The sequence below is a fragment of the Sorex fumeus genome, unplaced genomic scaffold, assembly GCF_029834395.1.
Source record: "Sorex fumeus unplaced genomic scaffold, SorFum_2.1 ptg000007l, whole genome shotgun sequence".
NCBI lineage: Eukaryota > Metazoa > Chordata > Mammalia > Eulipotyphla > Soricidae > Sorex > Sorex fumeus.
The window spans coordinates 3,090,472-3,113,885 of record NW_026606064.1 but is presented as its reverse complement, the minus strand read 5'-3'; the positions used below and the strand labels follow the sequence as shown (position 1 = coordinate 3,113,885).

At 51.7% G+C, this 23,414-nt stretch overlaps 1 protein-coding gene across 1 annotated transcript; it reads left to right on the top strand.

The window, feature by feature from the left end:
• Positions 1 to 375: 375 nt before the first annotated feature.
• On the top strand, positions 376 to 17,836 carry SERPING1 (serpin family G member 1). Its single transcript, XM_056132900.1, has 8 exons — positions 376 to 420; positions 951 to 1,043; positions 2,973 to 3,465; positions 7,699 to 7,833; positions 11,084 to 11,287; positions 11,470 to 11,609; positions 14,203 to 14,422; positions 17,330 to 17,836. Exons 2-8 carry the CDS (start codon positions 975 to 977, stop codon positions 17,581 to 17,583), a joined length of 1,515 nt encoding a protein of 504 aa, XP_055988875.1. The 5' UTR covers positions 376 to 420; positions 951 to 974; the 3' UTR covers positions 17,584 to 17,836.
• The last annotated feature ends 5,578 nt before the right edge of the window (positions 17,837 to 23,414 follow it).

The following is a 23,414-nucleotide window of genomic DNA, read 5'->3' as shown; positions in this document are numbered from 1 at the left end:
TTTGATTTTTGTTGTTGTTGTTGTTGCTGTTTTGGTTTGGAGACCACACCCAGGGGTCCTCAGGTGCTTATTCCTGGTTCTCTGCTCAGGGATCACTCCTGACGGTGCCCCCGGAAGGAAGCTCAGTGGTTAGGCTTTGAGAACTACCCCTCATCTCCCCAACCCCACCCCCAACTTCTCAGCACCCGGATTCCCAAAGGAGTTCTGGACTCCACACTCCATCTGGACCTCGAGGCAGGACCCAGCGGTCAGGCCCAGCTTCATTTACTGGAAATCACAGCGGCAATCAATCATCCTTAATTTGTAACTGGGAGTATCAGGGCCAGCCAATGACTGCGACTCAGCCCCCACTACCCAGCACACCCCACCCTCCGGGCCTGGCCAGTCAGTTTGAGCCAGCTGACCAGGAGTTTGGAGCAGGTTTGGTGCTGGGGTGGGGACCTCCCGGGGGATGAGATGTTCAAGAGGGTTGGGGGGGTCTCTGTTCCCCATTTCCAGCGCCTCTTGACACTCCGCTGTCTTCATCCACTGGTTTCCACTTAAGACTCGGGACTGTCCCTGCTCCCCCGCCACTCCGGCAATCCCACCCCCGGCCGGCTGTAGACGCCCCTCCACTCCTCTCCGCTGCTGCCGGTGGCCCCCAGTTATTTGGCGGCGGCAGGACCCCCCTTTGACCGGAGCAGATGGACAGAGACTCTGAGCAGGGGCGGGGCGGAGGGGGCAGGGCCAGGCTGTGCCGGGAAAGGAAGCGGTTTGGGGAAAACAGAACAGAGGGACAGAGCGACAGGTCAGGGAGCTGGTAGGGGGGGCTGGGGGGGGAGGGCGGGGGAGTGAGTTCTCCGAAGCGCCGGGTGCAGACCCGGAATGGAATGGGGGCGGGCCCTGGGTGGGGAGGAATCCCCCAGGGCGGCGAGCGGGGAGCGAACTCCGACGCGCTCTCCTCTCGGCAGGTCCGGGCTGACGTCGCCGCCCAGATGGCCTCCAGGCTGCTGACCCCGCTGACCCTCCTGCTGCTGCCGCTGTCGCTGCTGCTGCTGGCCCGGGTGAGTGGCCCCCTCGTGGCGAGGGAAGGGGGGGGTGGGGTGGGCTGAGCTTTAACCCTTCCCGGTCCGGGAGAACTAGGAGAGTTCCTTGCGCTTGGCATGGGCTGGTAGGTCCCCTCTGGAGAGCTTGTGAGCGCTGCGAGCCCCCGACGGTCACGGGTTCCAATCCCAACCACCTGTCCAGATTTGCAAAGGGAAGGAACCCAGAGGGCAAGGAGAGTGAGTGGGCAAGCGTTTGGGGAAACCAAAGCAGGTGTTTCTGGGCTGGAGAGCTAGTACAGCGTGATGGGACGTTTGCCTTGCACGCGGTCGACCAGGGTTCGATTCTCGGCATCCCATATGGTCCCCCAAGCACCGCCAGGAATAATTTCTGAGTGCAGAACCCAGGAGTAACCCCTGAGCATCGCTGGGTATAGCCTCCCCCCCAAAAAAATTTTTTTTAAATTAAAAGCAGGGGGGCTGGGATGATAGCACAGCGGGTAGGGTGTTTGCCTTGCACGCGGCTGATCCGGGTTCGATTCCCAGCATCCCATATGGTCCCCTGAGCACCGCCAGGAGTAATTCCTGAGTGCAGAGCCGGGAGAAACCCCTGTGCATTGCCGGGTGTGACCCAAAAGCCAATAAAATAAAATAAAAGTAGGTCTTCCTATACCTGAAGTAGATGCAGGTATACAAACACACACACGCACACATGCACACACAGACACATGAGAGCACACACACGCATGTATACACACATACACGCACATGCACACACATGTGAGGATGTACACACACACACTTGCACACACACACACGCCCTCTCCAGGTTGGGGAGCGGGCACTGAGACTGGGCTAGGCCCTCACACTACCCAGGATTTTTCCCTAGGAGAGGAATTCCCATCACCTGGTGCATGGGAGGTCAGGGCGAACCTGGGGAAAGGATCATTTGTCCTGCCTGTGGGGTGTGTGGATTGGCACAGGCAGTGTCCCTTAATAGCCCAAGGATGAGGTGCTGGGGCACTTGCTCTGGACTGCGGCCTCAGGCCTTGGTTGTCTTCTGGCTTCTCTGAAACCCTAGACCAGGTTCCTAATATGTCTCAGCCCCAGCTTCTGTTTTCAGAGAAATGGGCTAATGCATGATTTCTCAGTGGGAGAACCAGTGGGGCCTAGATGGTTCACTGTGAGGTGGGGCAGCGTCCTTGGCTTTGATCCACTAGGTCCCAGTAGATCCCCATTGCCTTTCTCCCTGTGGCAACCGAAAGCTCCCCCAGATATTGCCAGATATCCCGAAGGGGTCAACAGTGATCCCTGATTGAGAGCTTTTCTTTCTCCTCCATCCTTTCCTTCCTTCCTCTCCCCTCTCTCCCTCCATCCCCTCCCTCATCTCCTCCCTCCCTCTCTTCCTCAGACAGTTGTTTGCCCCCACCCCAAACAATTTCCAAATATTGATCATTTTCTGTACCCACTAATGGGTATAGGAATTGCTGTCCCAAAATTTGGGGGGGAAAAAATAAGCACTGTTCTAAGGCAAAGATTACAACTTGCCTTTCTAGGCCCGCCCAGTAGGTCCTGGCCTGCAGGGACTTAAAAGAAATTGCCAGGCTGGAGTGATAATACAGTGGGCAGTGCGCTTGCCTTGCATGCAGCTGACCCGGGTTGTACTACTGGCATCCCACCTACTTCCCCATATGGGATGTAAACAGAACCAGGAGTAAACCCTGAACACTGCCAGGTGTGCTCCCCCCCCCAAAAAAAAATGCAAGGACAGAGATAAGTGACAATCGACTCTACACATTACAGGACATTTTACACACACACACACACACACACACACACTCACACACACACTCACACACACTCCCTGCTCCTCCCCAGCTTTCTCTTCCTGTTTTGTGAGAGGACTGGGGCCTCAAAGTAACAAAAGTGAAAGTGTTACTTGCTTCCCAGGACACAGCAGCATCAAATCCATATGCAACTAGCCCCAGCTTGGTGGCCCCAGACAACGGGCCAGGAGAAAATGAAGGGAGCATCAGGCCCGCCGAGGACCCCGAGAAAGTCTACATCGAATACAACTATGAGGAGGACCCTTCCATCCTGCAAAGCCTGGAGGAGCTGAATACCACTCACTGGCCCGAAGTAATAGCCAGTAGCACCGCTGAGCCCACTTCCCAGTCTAACGGGACTCAAGCTGCGGAACCAGAGACCCAGCCCACCGCTGAGCCCTCCACCCAGCCCACTGCCCCTCCAGAGCCCATCTGCCCGGGACCTGTCCTCGCCTGCTCCCCTCTAGAGAGTCATTCCGCTGAAGCCGTGCTGGGGGACTCCTTGATGGATTTCTCCGTTGGACTCTACCACGCCTTCTCGGCAGAGAGGCAGCCCGAGACCAACATGGCCTTTTCCCCTTTCAGCATCGCCAGCCTCCTCACTCAGGTCCTGCTTGGTGAGTGTTCCCTACCTGGTGGCAGAACTGAGCTCACCATACATGAGCCGACTTCAAGCCTGGCGCTGACACAACTATGAGTAAGGGAGAAAGCTAAAAAAAAAAAAAAAAGGGGGGGGGGTGTTCCCAGGGGCCCTTCTTGCCTTGCACGCATCCAATCTTGGTTTGATAACCCACACCCCCATCTGGTCCTCCAAGCTCAACCAGGAGTCATCCCTGAGCACAGAGCCAGGAGTAATCCCTGAGCACCGCTGGTGTAGCCCACGAATAGCAACAACAAAATAAAATGAAAATTGGGCTCCATGTTTCATGAGATGGGGAGGAAAGGATATTTCTTTTCCTTTTTTTTTTTTTTTTTGGTTTTCAGGTCACCCAGCAATGCTCAGGGGTTACTCCTGGGTCTACACTCAGGAATTAATCCTGGTGGTGCTCGGGGGACCATATGGGATGGGGATGCCGGTGATTGAACCCAGGTTGACCGCATGCAAGGCAAACGGCCTACCTGCTATGCTATCACTCCAGCCCCAGATCTTTTCCTTCTTGAACCTTCGTGTATTCATTCCTTCACTGAACTCTGACTAACTAGGCACTACGGTGAGGCTGGATAGTACAGCGGGGAGGGCATTTGCTTTGCATGCAGCAGACCCAGGTTCAATCCCCAGCATCCTATATGGTCCCCTGAGCATCGCCAGGAGTAATTCCTGAGATCAAAACCATAGGTAACCCTGCGCATCGCCCCCAAGAACCAAAACCAACCAAGCAAACAAAAAGATACTGCCACTCATAAACCTTTCTGTGGACTGTTTAAGAACAGAGACTATAAGGTCTCACCTGCCTAGTTAAAAGAAGATGAAACCGCGAACAGGACAGAGAGTGGGGTTCTGATTGTTCTGCTTTCTAGCTGTGTGACCTTCATCAGGTCATGGAACCTCTCCAACCTGGGCCCAGATATGGGAAATGATGCTGGAATCTACTTTATTTATTTATTTATTTATTTTGCTTTTTGGGTCACACCCAGTGATGCACAGGGGTTACTCCTGGCTCTGCACTCAGGAGTTACTCCTGGCGAGGCTCAGGGGACCCTATGGGATGCTGGGAATCGAACGCGTGCAAGGCAAATGCCCTACCCGCTGTGCTATTGCTCCAGCCCCTGGAATCTTCTTTAGAAGATTAGGGTAGGGACTGGAGAGATAGCACAGCGGGTAGGGCATTTGCCTTGCATGCGACCGACCCGGGTTCGATTCCCAGCATCCCATAGGGTCCCCTGAGCCTCGCCAGGAGTAACTCCTGAGTGCAGAGCCAGGAGTAACCCCTGTGCATCGCCGGGTGTGACCCAAAAAGCAAAAATAAAGTTAACTTTCAAAAAAAAAAGATTAGGGTTGGAGACATAGTACAGGGGGTAAGGCATTTGCCTTGTATGTGGCTGACTCAGGTTCGATCCCTGGCATCCCATATAGTCTCCCAAGCTCGCCTTGAGTGAACCCTGAGCACAAAGCCAGGAGTAAGCCCTGAGCACTGCTATCCCAAGCTGTGCCATTCCCTCAAGATAATCAGATAGCCTAGTGTTTGACAGACAGGGATTTATCTGAGTGTGTTGTGGGGGGGGGGGGGGGTTGGGAGGATAAATGAGTAGGGGATGATTGTGGCCACATCCTGCTGTGTCAGGAGCAATCGTGTGTGGAACCCTGTACAATCCCTTTGGCCCAACCAGTGTGGCCACTGAAAGGGCGTTAATCTCTCTGTCTTCCCAAGGCATCAAAGAACTTGGTTTTCTTTTCTCTTTTCACTACTTTTTTGCCACTGATAGTCAGTGACTGCTCACAGTTCTAGACTTGGGGTATGGGGGTGTCATGTGGTACTAAGGGATGAAACCCAGACATTTTACACACGAACCATGAGCTGCAGCCCTTTGAGCTATCTCTGCACTCCAGGATCACTCTTGGCTGGTACTTTGGGGGACCATTTGCAGTTCCCTAGACTGAGCTGGGGTCAGCTGTGTGCAAGACAAGCCCCTTCCCCACTGTTCTGTCTCTCTGACCCAATGCTGTGATCTTAAACTGATTCCATTCCTTCATCGCGAAAGCCTCAGTTTCCTCATCTATATAATGGGAATAGTAATGATGTCTGTGTAGAAAGGGGTTACTGTAAAGATTCAATGAGAGACTATGGGTAATACCCATATTGAATCTTTATAAGGCCAGGAACTCAGTGAGTGCTCCATAAAGCTTAATTTACTGCACAGCAAATGGTGCAATGAATACTTAATAATGAATAACAGGATATTGAACGTCCATCTTCTCTTATGATTCTCAGATTTCTCTTCTTAATAGAGAGCTGGAACCATGTAGAGAGCTCCAATGTTTGCTGGGGCTCATGTACTACATGCAGGAGCCTGGGTTCTATCCTCGACATCACATGGTCCCCCAAGTCCCTCCAGGAAGTAATCCTGAGCACCAAACTGGAAGTATTCCCCAAGTATCACCAGGTGTGGCCCCCCAAAAACAGAACAAAATAAATATAGTTAGGGTTGGAGCAATAGCACAACAGGTAGGGTGTTTGCCTTGTATGCAGCCAACCTGGGTTCTATTCCTGGTATCCCGTATGGTCCTCCAAGTTCAGCTGGAGTGATCCCAGACTTCAGAGCCAGGAGTAAGCCCTGAACACTGCTTGGGAGGCCCATTCCCTCAAAATAACCAGATAGTCTAGTGCTTAATAGACTGAAATTATTTGGTGGGGTGGGGTGGGGAAGGGAATTGGGAAGGGGATGATTGGAGTCACATCCTTCAGTGCTCAGAGCTTAATCCTGGCAGTGTGGGTGCAGGAGAGGGGGAAGTATGTGCAGGACCCCTGTACTATCCCTCTGGTTCCAGAATGGGCATTTCAAAGGTGCTAACCCTCTGTCTTCCTGAGGCATCATGGTGTCTCTGCCTATGGGGTGGACCTTTGTAACCCTAAACCAATCCAATAATAGTTCAGGTGAAATGGGCTTCCTATGATGAACGGGATTTAAATTAGGAAGATAGGGGCCAGAGTGATAGTCTAGCAGAGAGGCCATTTGTCTTGCACATGGCCGATCCAGGTTTGATCCCCAACATCCCATATGGTCCCTCTGTACACAATCAGGAGTGATTCCTAAGTGCAGAACCAGAAGTTACTGCTGAGCATCCCTGGGTGTGACCCCAAAAGCAAAAACAACAAACAAACAAAAAAAAAAAACTGGCTAGAGCGATAACAGTGGATAGGGCATTTGCCTTGCTCTTGGCCGTCCCCGGTTCGATTCCCAGCATCCCATAGGGTCCCCCACCCACTTCCAGGAGTAATTCCTAGTGCAGAGCCAGAAGTAACCCCTGTGCATTGTTGGGTGTGACCCAAAAAGAAAAGGAAAAAAAAACAAAACAATTGAATTATGAAGATAATGTGGTAGAGAATGAAGAAAAGAGCACAGAGAGCACATAGCTGAATGATTCTTCAAGATCCTTCCCCCTTTCTGTTTTGTTTGTTAACTTTTGTCTTGAGGTCTCACGGGGCAGTGCTCAAGGGTTCCTCCTGGCTCTGCACTCATGAATCACCCCGGAAAGGCTTGAGATGGAATGCCAGAGATTGAACTAGAGCCAGCCTGGTGTGGCAAGCAAGCACCCTGCCCACTGTACTATCTCTCCGGCCCCAATCCTCTTCCCCCATCTTTTTTTTTTTTTTTTTTTTTTTTGCTTTTCGGGTCACACCTGGTGATGTGCAGGGGTTACTCCTGGCTCTGCACTCAGGAATTACTCCTGGCTGTGCTCAGGGGACCATATGGGTCGGCTGCGTGCAAGGCAAACAAACCCCCTACCCTCTGTGCTATCTCTCCAGCCCCGCCCCCACCTTTTTTTATCCCCCATTGGTCTTGTATATTGTCTCCAACTCTGATGGAGACTCCTCAGAGTATATTGTCTCCAATTGTGATGGGGACTCCTCCCAAACTATCAACCAGCACTCATCCCAGCCCAGTCCCTCCACCTGGCTTCCAGAACCTGAACTCACCACTTGTTTTATTTTGGGGTCACACCCAGTGATACTCAGGGCTTACTCCTGGCTCTGTGCTCAGGGATTACACCTGGCCGGGCTCAGGGGGACCATAGGGGATGCTGGGGATCAAACACAGATCAGCCGTGTACAAGCCCTGCCCACTATACTACTCCAGTCCCCTGGACTCATCACTTCCGCTGTTTCCTCTCCCCCTGCCTTTTGCCGTAGGGGCTGGGAATGTCACCAAGAAAAACCTCGAGCGTGTCCTCTCCTACCCTGAGAACTTTACCTGTGTCCACCAGGCCCTGCAGGCCTTCACCTCCAAAGGCTTCACCTCTGTCTCCCAGATTTTCCACAGCCCAGGTGAGTTTTGGGGGATCTGGGGCCTGCTGAGGCAGGACGGGCCTGAGAGGGTGCAGAGAGGGGTCCAGCCGTGGGGAGAGGGGAAAGGTGAGGATTAGAACATTGAGAATATTGAGGGTGAGTGCCAGTTGACTGGAGAATTCTCCTGGTTGAGAGCCTGGGCAGTGAACTTCTACGCTGGGTAAAAGTGTCCTTCCATGGGGCTGGAGCAATAGCACAGAGGGGAAGGAGTTTGCCTTGCACGCTGCCGATCCTGGTTCGATTCCCAGCATCCCATAGGGTCCCCTGAGCACTGCCAGGAGTAATTCCTAAGTGCAGAGCTAGGAGTAACCCCTGAGCATCACTGGGTGTGACCCAAAAAGCAAAAAATAAATAAATAAAAAGTGTCCTTCTGCATCTATGCGTGGGACTGGAGGCCTCGAGCAGTCTAGACTAAATAAGCAGTAAGAAGCCTTTGACCAATCCAGTCAGAGAGTCTTGAAACTCCTAGTCCGTGTACTTTTGTGTTCTATGGATTTGTTGTCATTGGCTTGTAGTACATTATTAAATAGGTAACAAGAGCAAGACACTTCCAGAGGGATCTCAGGCTGTTGTTTTACAGACTGTGTTCCCCAGAGCCATCAATTTCTGCAGATGTGCTTTAGAAGTTGTGGTTAGAGGGGCGTCGGTACCCAGGAGGCAGTTGGGACAGCTTGAGTACCACTTTCTGGGGGATAAAGAGGCTCTGAGGACCCAAGCAGCCTCCAACAGAGGGCTTCACCGATGATTTTATTTGCAATTACGGTTCTGCTGCTTAAAAAGGTTTGAAAATAGGGGCTCGAGCGATAGTTCAGCGGGTAGGGCATTTGCCTTGCATGAGGCCAACCATGGTTTAATTCCCAGCATCTCGTATGGTCCCCCAAGCACTGCCAGGAGTTAATTCTTAAGTGCATGAGCCAGGAGTAACCCCTGTGCATCGCTCGGTGTGACCCAAAAAGCAAAAAAAAAAAAAAAAAAGGTTTGAAAATATACCCAGGGATCACTCTGGGTGTGGTTGGGGGACCATATGAGGTGCCTGGTATTGAACTTGAGTCGGCCACTGCAAGACAAGTGTCCTGTCCACTGTATACTTTCTCTGGCCCCTAACCCCCACTCTTTAAGTAAAAGGGAAAAGATGTCTTTTTCCTGTACCATTAAAGCAATCCTTGGGGGGCCATAAAGATAGTTCAGTGAACAGGGTGCTTGTCTTGCATATGCCAACTCCAAATGGTCCTCAGAGCACTGCCAGGAGTGGTCTGTGAGCACAGTGCCAGGAGTAAGCCCTGAGCACCCCGGGACATTTCCCAAAAAAATCAGGGGGGGAGGAGTTGAAACAATGTTTATTTAGTAAAAAACTGAGAAAATACAGGAAAGGAAAAGTGAAAAATAAGAAAAAATGAAAACTGAACATTGTTATCTAAACAGCGACCTTCTTTTTAGAGATGGAAAAGATACAACTCAGAAGTGTTCAAAAAACACTGAGTTAATTTCTCTGCTCTAAATCAATTCAGTTCCCTGGTGGAAAAAAAAAATAACTGTGACCCATGTTATCTGTTTAGTCCCTGGGAAATTGCTCTTTCAAACACCTTTCTTTTTGTTTTTGGGCCACACCTGGTGATGCTCAGGGCATACTCCTGGCTCTGTATTCAGAAACCACTTCTGGGGGCTGGAGCAATAGCACAGCAGTAGGGCATTTGCCTTGCACACAGCCAACCCAAATTCGATTCCCAGCATCCCATATGGTCCCCTGAGCACCGCCAGGAGTAATTCCTGAGTGCAGAGCCAGGAGTAACCCCTATACATTGCTGGGTGTGACCCAAAAAGCAAACAAAAAAAAAAAGAAAAAAGAAGAAGAAAGCAAGCACTCCTGGTGGTACATAGGGAACCATGTGCTGGAATGTGGGGGATCGAACCCAGGCTAGTGGCATGCAAGGCAAGTGCCTCCTGTACTATCCAGCTGTCAAATACCTTTCGTTATTATTATTATTGTTATACTTTATTATTATTACTATTATTATTTTGGTGGGTTGGAGTGATAGCACAGTGGGTAGGGCATTTGCCTTTCATGCAGCCAACCCAAGTTCGATTCCTCCGCCTCTCTCAGAGAACCTGGCAAGCTACCGAGTGTATCTCGCCAAAGCGGCAAAGCCTGGCAAGCTACCCATGACGTATTCCAGATGCCAAACACAGTAACAAATGTCACAATGGAGACGTTACTGGGCCCGCTCGAGCAAATCGATGAACAATGGGAGAACAGTGAAAGTGATTATTTTGGCTTTTGGGGTCACAGCCAGCAATGCTCAGGATTTACTCCTGGCCATGCTCCAGGGACCATCTGTGATGCCTGGGATCTCAGCCGCCTGCAAGGCAAATGTCTTCGCCACTGTATTACCACTCAGCCCTCCTCAAACACCTTTCATTAGTGGACATGGGTTTTGGCGAGAGCCGAGCCAGATGTCCACAGAAAGTCACAGATATCCACTGGGCCAGTCTGTCCCCTGCTGAATTAGAGGCGAAGGAGGTGGAACACAGAGGGGTTGAAAACTCAGGTCTGACCGAGTCAGCTGCAAACTCCGTCACGTGGTTGAGTAGTGCCCGCAGGAGCTTGGAGAGCCCGGCTCTGTGGCGTTGGGTCTCTGTGGCTTGCTCGAACTGACCAGACTGTGCCCGTTCCATGTAAACAGAAAGAGCCAGGGGCTGGAGCGATAGCTCAGCGGGTACGGCATTTGCCTTGCATGCGGCCAACCCGGGTTCAATTCCCAGCATCCCATATGGTCCCTTGAGCACCGCCTGGAGTAATTCCAGAGTGCAGAGCCAGGAGTAACTCCTGTGCAACACCGGGTGTGACCCGTTGTTGTCGATTTGCTCCAGCGGGCCCAGTAACGTCTCCATTTTTTTGAGACTTGTTGTTACTGTGTTTGGCATATATTGAAAACATCGCAGGTAGCTTGCCAGGCTTTGCCGCGTGCGGGCAAGATGCTCTCGGTAGCTTGCCAGGCTGTCCGAGAGGGGCAGAGGAATCAAACCCGGCTAGACTGGGCTGGCTGCGCACAAGGCAAATGCCCTACTAGTATGCTAACACTCCAGCTCCCCAAAAAGCCAAAAACAAAAGAGAGAGAGAGAGAGAGAGAGAGAGAGAGAAAGAGCCCACTCCCTGACCTCAAGCCTGCCCTTGGGAAGGGAGGCAGGATGCAGGGGACTCAGGCTACCTTTTCCCCATCCCCCACCTCAGACCTGCCCATAAAGGACAGCTTTGTCAACGCCTCTGAGAACCTGTATGGCACCAGCCCCTCAGTGCTGGGCAATGACAGTGATGCCAACTTGGAACTGGTCAACGGCTGGGTGGCGAAGAACACCAACCACGAGATCAACCAGCTGCTCGACAGCCTGCCGGCTGACATCCGCCTCATCCTCATCAATGCTGTCTACCTGAGTGGTAAGGCGGCGGGGGGGGGGAGGGGGGCGGGGGGGGACACACGTTCTGGAGCAGGGAGGGCTCCCCGTCCCGAGTTCCGTCCGGCCCTCGCCTAGCTCCAAAACCCAAGCAATGCCAGATTGCACAACCAGATTCCACCTCCCCGACATTAGAGCCATCCTCCTCCTTGCTCGCCCTTCTAGCCAAGTGGAAGACCGCCTTTACCAAGAAAAACACCAAACTGCAGTCCTTCCACTCCAGATCGTCTGTGATCAAAGTGCCCATGATGGTCCACAAGAAGTACCCCGTGGCACAGTTCACCGACCGCACGCTGAAGGCCAGGGTGAGTGCTCAGGATGCTGATGGGGGCCAGAGCGATAGTGCAGCGGGTAGAGCGTTTTGCCTTGCACACAGCCAACCCGGGTTCGATCCCCAGCATCCCAGGTGGTCCCCCCAGCACCGCCAGGAGTAATTCCTGAGTGCAGAGCCAGGCGTGACCCCTGAGCATCGCTGGGTGTGACCCAAAAAGGAAAAAAAGAAAAAAGAAAAAGAGCTGGTGTCCTGACTTCTGTCCTGGTCTTCTCCTTACTAACATCTCCTCGGCTTCCTCCTCACTGTATTTGCACCCTGTCTTCTCTCTTCCTCTCCCTCTCCAGCTGTGGAGGCCTTGTATATGGTAGGCTGGAAAGCAGGATTCTAACGTTTCTGCATTTCTCACCGCTGCATCGATTTGGCAAAAAAAAAAAAAAAAAAGAAGTGAGTTGTGTCTCTCTTCTGTGCATGCTTCTCTTTCTGGTTAATTCTGGGTTACCCTGATGGCTTGGTGAGTTCTCTGGGAAAAGGGGAAAGAAAGAGAGAGAGGGAGAGAGAGAGAGAGAGAGAGAGAGAGAGAGAGAGAGAGAGAGAGAAGAGAGAATGTGTGTATGTCTGTGTGTATGTGTGTGTCTGTGCGTGTACAGCATGCATAAGTATGGTACAGTACCTTGTGTATAGGTGTATTAATGTGTACATATATGTTATTTTGTGTGTACACAAATTCTTTAGCAGAAATTGATTTAGGGGCCAGAACAATAGTACAGCAGGTAAGGAGTTTGCCTTGCATGCAGACAATTCAGGTTTAATCCTGGGCACCCAACATTGCCCCCTGCCAGGAGTGATCCCTGAGCGTAGAGCCAGGAGTAGCCCCTGAGCATCAGTGTGACCCAAAACCACCCTCGCCACCCCCTCTCCCCCCAAAAAAAGAGAAAGAAAAGAACTTTGATTTCGCAGAATGTCATTTCAGTGGGAAGGGAGCAAGAGTGAAACAGAATATGAAGCTCAGGGAATTCTAGTTAGTAAACTCTCATGGCCAGATATTTTAAACCAGTGGGAGAGATTCGCTCAATGCAGCCCTGAAGGACCCCCAACACCACCAGGGGTAGTCTTAGAGGCCACGAGCACTCCCAGCGGGGTCCAGGTAAGCCCTGGAACCCCAGGGATTGAGCCTTACTGCATCATTGGGTTCTGACATTGAACCTCTGCCCCGTTGGCTAAAAATCACCAAAGGGGCCCCTGGGCCACTTGGAAGATCCATCCAGGAAAAAAAAAAATATATATATATATATATTGCTTTTTGGGTCACACCCAGCGATGTACAGGGGTTACTCCTGGCTCTACACTCAGGAATTACTCTAGGCGGTGCTCAGGGAACCATATGGGATGCTGGGAATCGAACCCAGGTCGTCCGTGTGCAAGGCAAACGCCCTACCCGCTGTGCTCCAAAAGCCAGGGGGGGAAATGTAAGTAAAAAGTCTTTTAAAGGTCTGAGGATATGGCTCCATGGTAGAGCACTTGCCTTTTATATATGAGGCCCTGGGTTCAGTCCCAGGCACAGCCAAAATTGAAATAAAATCATAAGAACCAGAAAGATAGTACAGTTGGAAAGATGTTTGACTTGCAGGCAGCTGACGCAGGTTCCATCCCCAGCACCGTATCTGACCCCCCAAACCCTGCCAGTAGTGACCTCTGAGCACAGAAGTAGGAGGAAGCGCTGAGCACCATCTGGTGTGACCCCCCCCAAACAAAGAAACAAGTAAATAAGACCAATCTGATAATGCTGATATTAATTATGCAGCTTCTGTTCTATGCACAAGACAAGTAGGAGTAGGGCCAGATGTGATTACTAGCCTGCGTGACCAAAACCTCCTTCCTGGCGGCGCCGGAGAGATAGTACAGCAGGTAGGGCACTTGCCCTGCACGTTACCAACCCAACTTTGATCCCCAGCACTCCATATGGTTCCCCAAGTCCTGTCAGGAGTGATCCCTGAACACAGAGCTAAGAGTAAGCCCTGAGCACCAATGGGTGAAGTCTCCCAAAACAAACAAATACTAGTTCCTCTGCATCTCACCAACTCAGACATTTTCCCCAGCCAGGAAAAGCCTAAGATCCTCATCTGGTCACTGGCTGTTAAGATAGTACCGTCTGGGGACTGGAGCAATAGCACAGCAGGTAGGGCGTTTGCTTTGTACACGGCAGACCTGAGTTCGATTCCCCGCATCCCATTTGGTCCCCGAGCACCGCCAGGAGTAATCCCTGAGTGCAGAGCCAGGAGTAACCCCTGTGCATCACCAGGTGTGACCCAAAAAGCACTGTAGCACTGTCCTCCCGTTGCTCATTGATTTGCTCCAGCGGGCACCGGTAACGTCTCCATTGTGAGACTTGTTACTGTGTTTGGCATTTCGAATACACCACGGGGAGCTTGCCAGGCTCTGCCGTGCAGGTGGGATACTCTTCGTAGCTTGCCAGGCCCTCTGAGAGGACCCAAAAAGAAAAAAATTAATTAAAAATAAAAAGATAGTACCACCTCTCCTGTACTCTGACTGAGGGCTGAGTAGCAGACCCCGGAGCGGGGTACCAGGAGGGAACGAGCACTGAGCAGGCCTCTCTCACTTGGCAGGTGGGCCAGCTGCAGCTCTCACACAACCTGAGCTTGGTGATCATCATGCCCCAGCACCTGAACCAACACTTGGAATCGGTGGAGAAGGCGCTCAGCCCCACGGTCTTCAAGGCCGTCATGAAGAAGCTGGAGATGACCAAGTTCCAGCCCACCTACCTGACGATGCCCCGCATCAAAGTGAAGAGCAGCCAGAACATGCTGACCATCATGGAGAAACTAGGTGAGCCCCACAGCTTGGCAAGGAGAGAGGCGTGGGGGGTGGGGGGAGCATTGTCACCCTCCTGCGGTGCCCCTGTTCCCGCCTGGTGCGTTCGGGACCCAAGAGCCGTTCCCCCGCTTGATGGACAGAAGAATGTGCCAAGGATCTGATGGCCAGGCACACGATGCTGATGCTGACGACTCTGTTGAAATCAACCCATGCTGATAGTTTAGGGGAAGAGCAGCTGCGCTCCATGCAGGGTCGGGGGATGGGGATAGAATAGGAAACTGTGGGGGCTGGAACAATAGCACAGCGAGTAGGGCGTTTGCCTTGCACGTGGCCGACCCAGGTTCGATTCCCAGCATCTCATAGGGTCCCCTGAGCATGACCAGGAGTGATTCCTGAGTGCATGAGGCAGGAGTGACCCCTGTGCATCACCAGGTGTGACCCAAAAAAAGAAAATAAGAACAGGAAAGCATGCAAGAAATGCTTAACGGACAAGGGGAAGTAGTCAGGTAGTCAGGCACAGAAGAGAAATTAAATGCAAGCACTGGGAGTTGGGGGTGCCCCGGGGAATTGGGCGCGTCCGGGTGCACTGTGGTGGGTGTAACAATGGTTGCAAGGGTCCTGGGCAACTCCGTTAACCTAAGCTCTCTGTCAGGGAGAAAGGACAGCGCAAAGCCAAGCCTCAGCTGCTCGTAATATGAAGGGACATAGAGCAATTCAGCAAACTCTCTGAGCTGAACTACAGTATTACAGATGATGGGGAGACGGCACCCCTTTTGGCCTCAATCTCTGGAGCAGGGTCCCTGATGCCCTCTCGTCTCAAGGAGACTCCCCAGAGGATTCCTTAGCAGGATGGCACCGGCCAGGCGGTTCAGGAGCACTGCCAGGAGGGCATCCCAGCAGAGCACTGACAGAGTAGCACTTGGCTTTGGTTTGGGGCCACTCCAGCAGTGCTCAGCAGGGCTTACTCCTGGCTCTTTGCTCAGAGATCACTCCTGGCTGTGCTCGGGGGACACGCAGTGCCAGGGATTAAACTCAGGTCAGCCTCTCTTTCACAGTTGTACTGTCTCTCTGACTCCGTTTTTTTTTTTTTTTTGAGGGGGGGTGGGAGGGGGCTTGTTTTTGTTGTTTTGGGGGCCACACCTGGTGGTCTTCAGAGGTCACTCCTGGCTTTGCACTCAGGAATTACTCCTGGCAGTGCTCGGGGGACCATATGGGATGCTGGGAATTGAACCTGGGTTGGCAGCATGTAAGGCAAATGCCCTCCCCGCTGTGCCCTTCCTTGAGCTCTTTTGTTACGAATAAGCAAATCTCTTCTCCCAGCTATTTGTTTTTTTTTTTTTTTTGGTTTTTTGGGCCACACCTGGCAGTGCTCAGGGGTTACTCCTGGCTCTCACTCAGGAATCACTCCTGGCAGGCTCAGGGGACCATACAGGGTGCCAAGGACGGAACCCCGTTGGTCCCATGCAAGGCAAGTGCCCTCCCCGCTGTACGATTGCTCTGGTCCCTCTCAGCTATTTTTGATGTGGTTGGTTATGGCGTGGACCCCGGGACAGTGATGATGCACTCTGGGTGGTCTTCCCAGGGAAGCTCCGTGTCCTCAGCCTTCCCGGGGTTGCAGGTTGCTATGTGGCTGAGAGGGCCTGGAGCTGCTGCATTTAGGAGAGACCAGAGACCATTTCCTAACCTTGAGCCTCACTTTTTGATCTTTGTGCCCAGGGCGATGATGTGTCCCATCATTTTCAGTCCTGGAACTCAACGTCCTTGGGCCTGAGAGCTAGTACAGGGGTTCGGGCACTTGCCTTACAATGCAGACTACCCTGGTTCGACGCCCCCTGCTCTGCCTATGATGCCCCAGCATCACCAGGGGTCGCTCCTGAGCACTGTGCTGGGAGTAGCCTCTGAGCACTGTTCTCTGTGGTCTCCAAATTTAAACTCCCCCTGTCCCCACCAGAAAATAAAAGAATGCAACTTTCTCATCAGAGATCTTGTCCCCTTGTAGTGATGTCACCCCAGGTGACTTCATATGGTCATTTGGTGGCCTGTGACCTCTCTGATCTCTTTTCTCCCTTTCAGGGTCCTTACTGGCTAGGAGATTCTAATGTAATTTTTTTGTTTGTGTTTGCTTTTTGGGTCACACCCAGCAATGCTCAGTGGTTACTCCTGGCTCTGCACTCAAGAATTACTCCTAGTGGTGCTTGGGGGACCATATGGAATGCCAGGGATTGAACTCGGGTCAGCCGTGTGCAAGGCAAATGCCCTACCCACTGTACTATTGCTCCAGCCCCACTAATGCCATTTTTCAGATTGGGGGAGTGGAGGCCGGGTGTCACCTCTTCAGAGTAAGGGGGGTGGGGACGGAATAATAATACAGCAGATAGGGCATTTGCCTTGCACATGGACGACCTCGGTTCGATCCCCAGCATCCCATATAATCCCCTGAGCACCGCCAGGAGTAATTCCAAGTGCAGAGCCAGGAGTAACTCCTGAGCATCGCCGAATGTGACCCAAAATAAAGTCAAAAAGAGAGGGTGGGGCATTTGTGAAGGTGGGTCCACTCTCTGCCTGGACCAGCAGGTGCAAGGTGCGGGGAGGGGGGGGGGAGGCGGAGTGATAGCACAGCAGGTAAGGTGCTTGCTTGCACTCAGCTGACCTGGGTTCGATCCCCAACATCCCATATGATCCCCAGAGCACCACCAGGAGTAATTCCCGAGTACTGAGCCAGGAGTAACCTCTGAGCATCGCCAAATTGTGGCTCAAACACGGGGGTAGGGTGGGGGAGGGGCGGAGAAGCCCCAGCCCAAGGTCTCATTTGACAAGTGGGAAGGAGCATCTCAGGACTTTTAGGGCGGGTGTGGAGCATCTGTCTGGGCGCGTCGAGCCTGTTCCTTGACTCCTGGCTCCCCTCTGCTTGTGCCCTAGAGTTCTTTGACTTTGCTTACGACCTCAACCTGTGCGGGCTGACGGACGACCCGGACCTGCATGTGTCGGCCATGGAGCACCAGGTGGTGCTGGAGCTGACGGAGTCGGGGGTGCAGGCAGCCGCCGCCACGGCTCTGTCCGTGGCCCGCAACCTGCTGCTCTTCGAGGTCCAGCAGCCCTTCCTGTACCTGCTCTGGGACCAGCAGCATCGGTTCCCCGTCTTCATGGGCCGTGTGCATGACCCCAGGGCCTGAGCCCCATCTCCCCCACCACCGAGGCTGGCTGGGCCCAGCCCGCCCACTCGGGGCCACAGTGCTGGTACCTGCCTGGGCTGGCCCCCAGCCCCCTTCCGCCCCGCCCGTCCTGGTTGTCCACTTGCAGGACAGATATCCCGTGGGGACTGGTCAGCTGCTGTGGTCCCCTTGCTGTGACTTTTCTACACCATTGTATGCGGGGGTCTCTGACTCGGCTTCATGAGGCTTTGCAAATAAAACTTGGCAGACCAGAGCTTCCTTTCCTCATTTCTGTTTTCAGCATCGGGTCTCAGCCAGCTATGGCTGGGCCAAACCTGAGTGGGTTGGCTGGTACCGGGGAGGCCTGGCTGATCCTCCCTGGGTTTGCTCCGGCATCAGAGTCAGTGGGCTGGTTGAAGGACACCTGGAATCCAATGGCCCCCTCTCCGACTCTGTCTCTCCTCCGAAGTCTCTGGCCTCTTTCCAGCATACTGCCACCCTGCTATGGAGAGTTCCAGAAAAAGAGTCAGAAAGCTATGGGCCTGGGGCTGAAGCAATAGTACAGCGGGGAGGACATTTGCCTTGTACATGGGCGACCCGGGTTTGATTCCCAGCATCCCATATGTTTCCCCAAGCACTGCTAGGAGTAACCCCTGAGCATCACCAGGTATGACCCAAAAAGTACCTCCTCCCCCCCCAAAAAAAAAACAAACAAAGTCCTTTTAGGCTCCTGAGAAGAGATCACATCCCTACCTACAACTTGAACCTTACTGACTTTTTTTCTCCTCCGTAACCCCCTTTTTTGATGGTGTTGCAGTCACAGGAATGGGGGTGAACATGTATGTGGTTGCAGCACCCACATGCATGTCTAATGGGGCCCCATGATGCTTTGGCCATGCTGCTCACACACACTTGGCTGCAGAGTGCCTCACCCCTCGTGCCAGAATCCCAAACAGCTGCATCATTGGGATCATACTCGGGCATGTGGGACCTGGTCTGTGAGCAAACTCGAGGTCACATGCTGGGCAACCACTCTGCCATGGAGCCCATTCCCATGCCCCCATGTCAATTTAGTTTTTTTGGGGGGGAGCATTGTTTTGTTTTGGAGGGCACACCCAGAAGTACTCGGGCTATTCCTTTCTCAGTGCTCAGGGCTCCCTCCTGGTGGAACTTGGGAGACCATATATGTAGTCAGGGATTCAAACTGGGGTCAGCCGCACTCAAGGCAAGTGCCCTACCCACTGTAACTCTCTGACCCTGGTATGTGTTGCTTTTTTTTGCGTCACATCCAGCGATGCTCAGGGGTTACTCCTGGCTCTGCACTCAGGAATTACTCCTGGTGGTGCTTGGGGGAACCATACGGGATGCCGGGGATTGAATCCGGGTGGGCCGCGTGCAAGGCTAACGCCCTCCCCACTGTACTATCGCTCTGGCTCCTATATGTTGCTTTTTTGGTTTCAGGTGACCCACATTTATTTAGCTCATGAGTCTTGAGTGGATGTGGGTTGGGGAGGGGCAGGAGGGCCTTGGTTGTAACCTTCTGCAGTCAGTCTGGATAGAGTCTGAAGGGTTGGCTCTACTGGGCTCATCTATGCTCCGTCACACACCTGGAGGCGTTGACTGAGATTAATCTGCCAACCATACCTCTCATCTTCCAGGAGACCTATTTAGTCTTAGTCATAGAGAAGTGGCCTGCAAGCACACACATCAAGGGCCTTTTGAGTCTGACTAGGAAGTAATGTGACCTAATATTCACCTCCTCATATTCTCCTCCTATTCACCTCCTATTGGCCAACACAAACCAACAGAGAGAAGAAGGCCTGGCAACTAGCTCAGGTGATAGGGCACATGCCAAATGGGTGCAAGGTGCTGCATATGACCCCCAGCCCCGCGGGCTCCCCACCCAAGCACCACCAGGCCCTGGGGACCCCCCCCACACACACACACAGTCAACATGAGCACCCTCTGCTGGATGGTGTCCTGCCCAGCCCTGCTGGTGTTGACACAGCAGCTGCAGCAATGCAGAATAAAGCAAAATTCTGCAAAGAGAAAGACCTGCAGAGGCACTCTGTAAAAGATATGGACAAAAAAGATTTTTTTAAAAAAAAGGGGGGGGCTGGAGCGATAGTACAGCGGGGAGGGCATTTGCCTTGTACGCGGCCAATCCGGGTTCGATTCCCAGCATCCCATATGGTCCCCCGAGCACTGCCAGGAGTGATTCCTGAGTGAAGAGCCAGGAGTAACCCCTGAGCATCACCGGGTGTGACCCAAAAAACAAACAAAAAAAGATATGAGCATTAAGAAGGTTGCACCGTTGTGGTCAGTATTCCATTCCACAGGAGCTCTTCTATGCTTGGAAAGAAACTGTCAGTAGGACTGAAGAGATAGTTCAGCATGTTGGCCTGGCCTGGCTTTGCACGCAGCCGACCCAGGTTCAATCCTTGGCATCCCATATGGTCCTCTGAGCAACGCCAGGGCTAACCCCTGAGCATCACCGGGTGTGACCCAAAACCTTTTTTTAAAAAAAGAAACCGCGGGGTTGGAGTGCTAGCACAGTGGGTAGGGTGTTTGCCTTGCACGCGGCCAACCCGGGTTCGATTCCCAGCATCTCATATGGTCCCCTGAGCACTGCCAGGAGTAATTCCTGAGTGCAGAGCCAGGAGTAACCCCTATGCATTGCCGGGTGTGACCCAAAAAAGCCAAAAAAAAAAAAGAGTAAAAAAAGAAACCGGGATCTGAGCGATAGTACGGCTGGTAGTGCACCTGCCTTGCACGTGGCCCATCCAGGTTCGATCCCCAGCATCCCATGTGGTGTCTCTCAGGAGTGTTTCCTGAACGCAGACCCAGAAGCAAGGTTGAGCAACACCGAGTGTGGCCCCAAAATAACCCCCCAAAACATAAAAAATAAAACAAAAACCAAAAATGAGCCATACTTAGTTCTAATTTAAAAAAAAAAGGAAAAAAAAGAAACCATCAGCAACTTTCTCCAGCAACTTTTGTTCTGAGAGTTCCCTAAAAGAATCAAGTAGGGGCTGGAGCAACAGTACAGCGGGTAGGGCGCTTGCCTTGCACGCAGCCGACCTGGGTTCAATTCCCAGCATCCCATATGGTTCCCCGAGCACTGCTGGGAATAATTCCTGAGTGCAAAGCCAGGAGTAACCCCTGTGCATCGCCGGGTGTCGATATGCCAGACACAGTAACAACAAAGTCTCCAGTGGAGACGTTACTGGGCCCGCTCGAGCGGGTGTGACCCCAAAAAAGCAAAAATAAATCAATAAATAAATAATTCAAAAAGAAAACTTAAAAGAATCAAGTAAATTTAAAGCCAGAAAGATATGATAGGGCTTAAGGCCCTTGCTTTGCAGGTGACCCTAATTTGATTCCTGCCACCATAAAACAAACGATTCTGATAGGGCCCCTGGGTGCTAACAGGTGTGACTCCTGAGTACCTTCAGGTGTGGTCCAAACTCTCCACCCTGCCTCAAATTAAAAATAAATAATTAAAGGGATGTTTGTCTACAGCATTATAATATCAGAAATGATTCATTGCATAAAGTTTCAAGTTGCCTGCATCTCAGGGATACACCCACATCTCCCTGCAGTTCTGCTCGGGAGGGGGGGGGGGGCTAGACAAACTTCCAGGGTTCTGCTTCTCATCCTCAGCCACACCTGGGAGTTGGGAGGTCGAACCCTGGAGCGAGTTTAAGGTTCCCGCTGCAGTTCGTCATTACTGCCACACGGTGTCACTGTTGAAATTTTGTCCAGCATAGCCTTTCGGACTCGTAATTTCCGGTGCCGTTCTCGCGTCTAAGGCAACAAAGACGGATTTAAACTTTCCCAAAGTGCGTGGTCTACACTTGTTCGACCACTTTTCCCCCAAAGATGAGTACTTTCAGGTTCTTCCTGGATTCTTGGCTGCTTTGGTTCTGAGTCACATGGAGTCTCAAACCTTCAGCACCAGCCTGGTAGCCAGAAGGCAGCAAAGACCACCCAGTGAACTGAGGGCAGCAAAGACCACCCAGCGCGCATTGAACATTCAGGCAGTCAGGTACCCTACTAGGAATTTTTTGTTTGATTTGTTTTATTTTTTCTACCCCAGCTCCAGCCCCCTCCTAATTTTTTTTTTCCTGCTAGAATTTTTTTCTTTTTTCTTTTTTCTTTTTCTTTTTTTTTTTTTTTTTTGCTTTTTGGGTCACACACACCCGGCTATGTACAGGGATTAGTTACTCCTGGCTCTGCACTCAGGAATTACTCCTGCTGGTGCTCAGGGGACCATATGAGATGCTGGGAATCGAACCCGGGATGGCCGTGTGCAAGGCAAACACCCTTCCTGCTGTGCTATTTATTGCTCCAGCCCCACTGCTAGGAATTTTTTAGTGGATGGTGTAATTTTGTTTAAGAACTAGAGGGATAGCACAGTGGGTAGGGTGTTTGCCTTGCACGCAGTCAACCCGGGTTCGATTCCCAGCATCCCATATGGTCCCTTGAGCAGCGCCAGGAGTAATTCCTGAGTGCAGAGGCAGGAGTAACCCCTGTGCATAGCCGGGTGTGACCCAAAAAGAGAAAAAAAAAGACATCTTATGAAGAGATGTGGGGGCCACAGAGATAGTGTAGTGGGTAGTGTGATTGCCTTACACACAGCTGATACTGGTTCAATCCCCAGCACCACATATAGTCCCCAGAACCTCTTCAGGAAAGATCTTTGAGCACAGAGCCAGGAATAAGTATTGAGCACTGCCAGGTGGGCACCAAAAAACAAAAAAAAAAGGAAATTTTACTGAAGACCTGGACTAATTCAGGATTTACATGATTTGACTGTTTTCCTGAAGAATAGTTGTAAAGGTAGGGAGAGGAATTTTGGACCACAGGTGTCCATGTTTGTCTTTGTGCTAGTTTTTATGCACGACACACTAAAATTCTGATGTTTCAGAGAGGAGACACTGGTAAATTAAGTGTTTGGCATAATATGCCAGTGGAACTATTTCATCGTGTTTTGATCACATCTAGCTTCCATTACAAAGTTATTGATTTTGGAAAGCGTTTTTTGGCACCAATGCTACAGCTTAATGAACTCTGAGACACTGTCATTCTAAGATATAGAAAATGTTGTTATTTTATTTATTATTATTATTATTATTTGGGGGGGGTGCTGGAGTGATAGCACAGCGGGTAGGGCATTTGCCTTGCACACAGCCAACATGGCCGACCCGAGTTCGATTCCTCCGCCCCTCTCGGAGAGCCCGGCAAGCTACCGAGAGTATCTCGCCCGCACGGCAGAGCCTGGCAAGCTCCCCGTGAAGTATTCAATATGCCAAACACAGTAACAATTGTCACAATGGAGACGTTACTGGGCCCGCTCGAGCAAATCGATGAGCAACGGGTGGACAGTGGATTATTATTTTTACTTTGGGGGGCACATGGGGCTCTGCTCAGGACTTACTCCTGGCTTACTATGGTGCAGGGATCCAACCTGGCTTGCCACATGTAAGCCAAGCACCTTAGCCACTGTGCTATTTCTCCAGTCCCCGAAAATTTTAAAGGACCATGTCAGGCACGTTAGTCACCAAAGTCACGTCAGAAGTTTGACCCCCGTAAGCAGCTTGCTCTGTGGTGATTTGCAATTCCCAGCTCACGTTGTGCTTGTGACGGCTGGAGATAAAGTCTATAACCCACATTAGCCGCCAATTTTGAAACCATGCAAACTTGATCTCATTTAGGGGGATTTACAGCTTTTTCAACCGTGCTGAGTTCAAAATAACCTAGTCTGTAATAGCACCCCACCATCGTTATTCCTTTTCATAGACTAGGAAGTAAGCCATAAAAAAAAACAACTAATCTGGGGCTGGAGCGAT

Coding starts and splice junctions, on each gene's coding strand:
- SERPING1 (XM_056132900.1), top strand. CDS start 975: ATGGCCTCCAGGCTGCTGACCCCGCTGACCCTCCTGCTGCTGCCGCTG. Junction 3,466..7,698: donor CCTCACTCAGGTCCTGCTTG/GTGAGTGTTCCC, acceptor CTTTTGCCGTAG/GGGCTGGGAATGTCACCAAG. Junction 11,288..11,469: donor CAATGCTGTCTACCTGAGTG/GTAAGGCGGCGG, acceptor TCGCCCTTCTAG/CCAAGTGGAAGACCGCCTTT.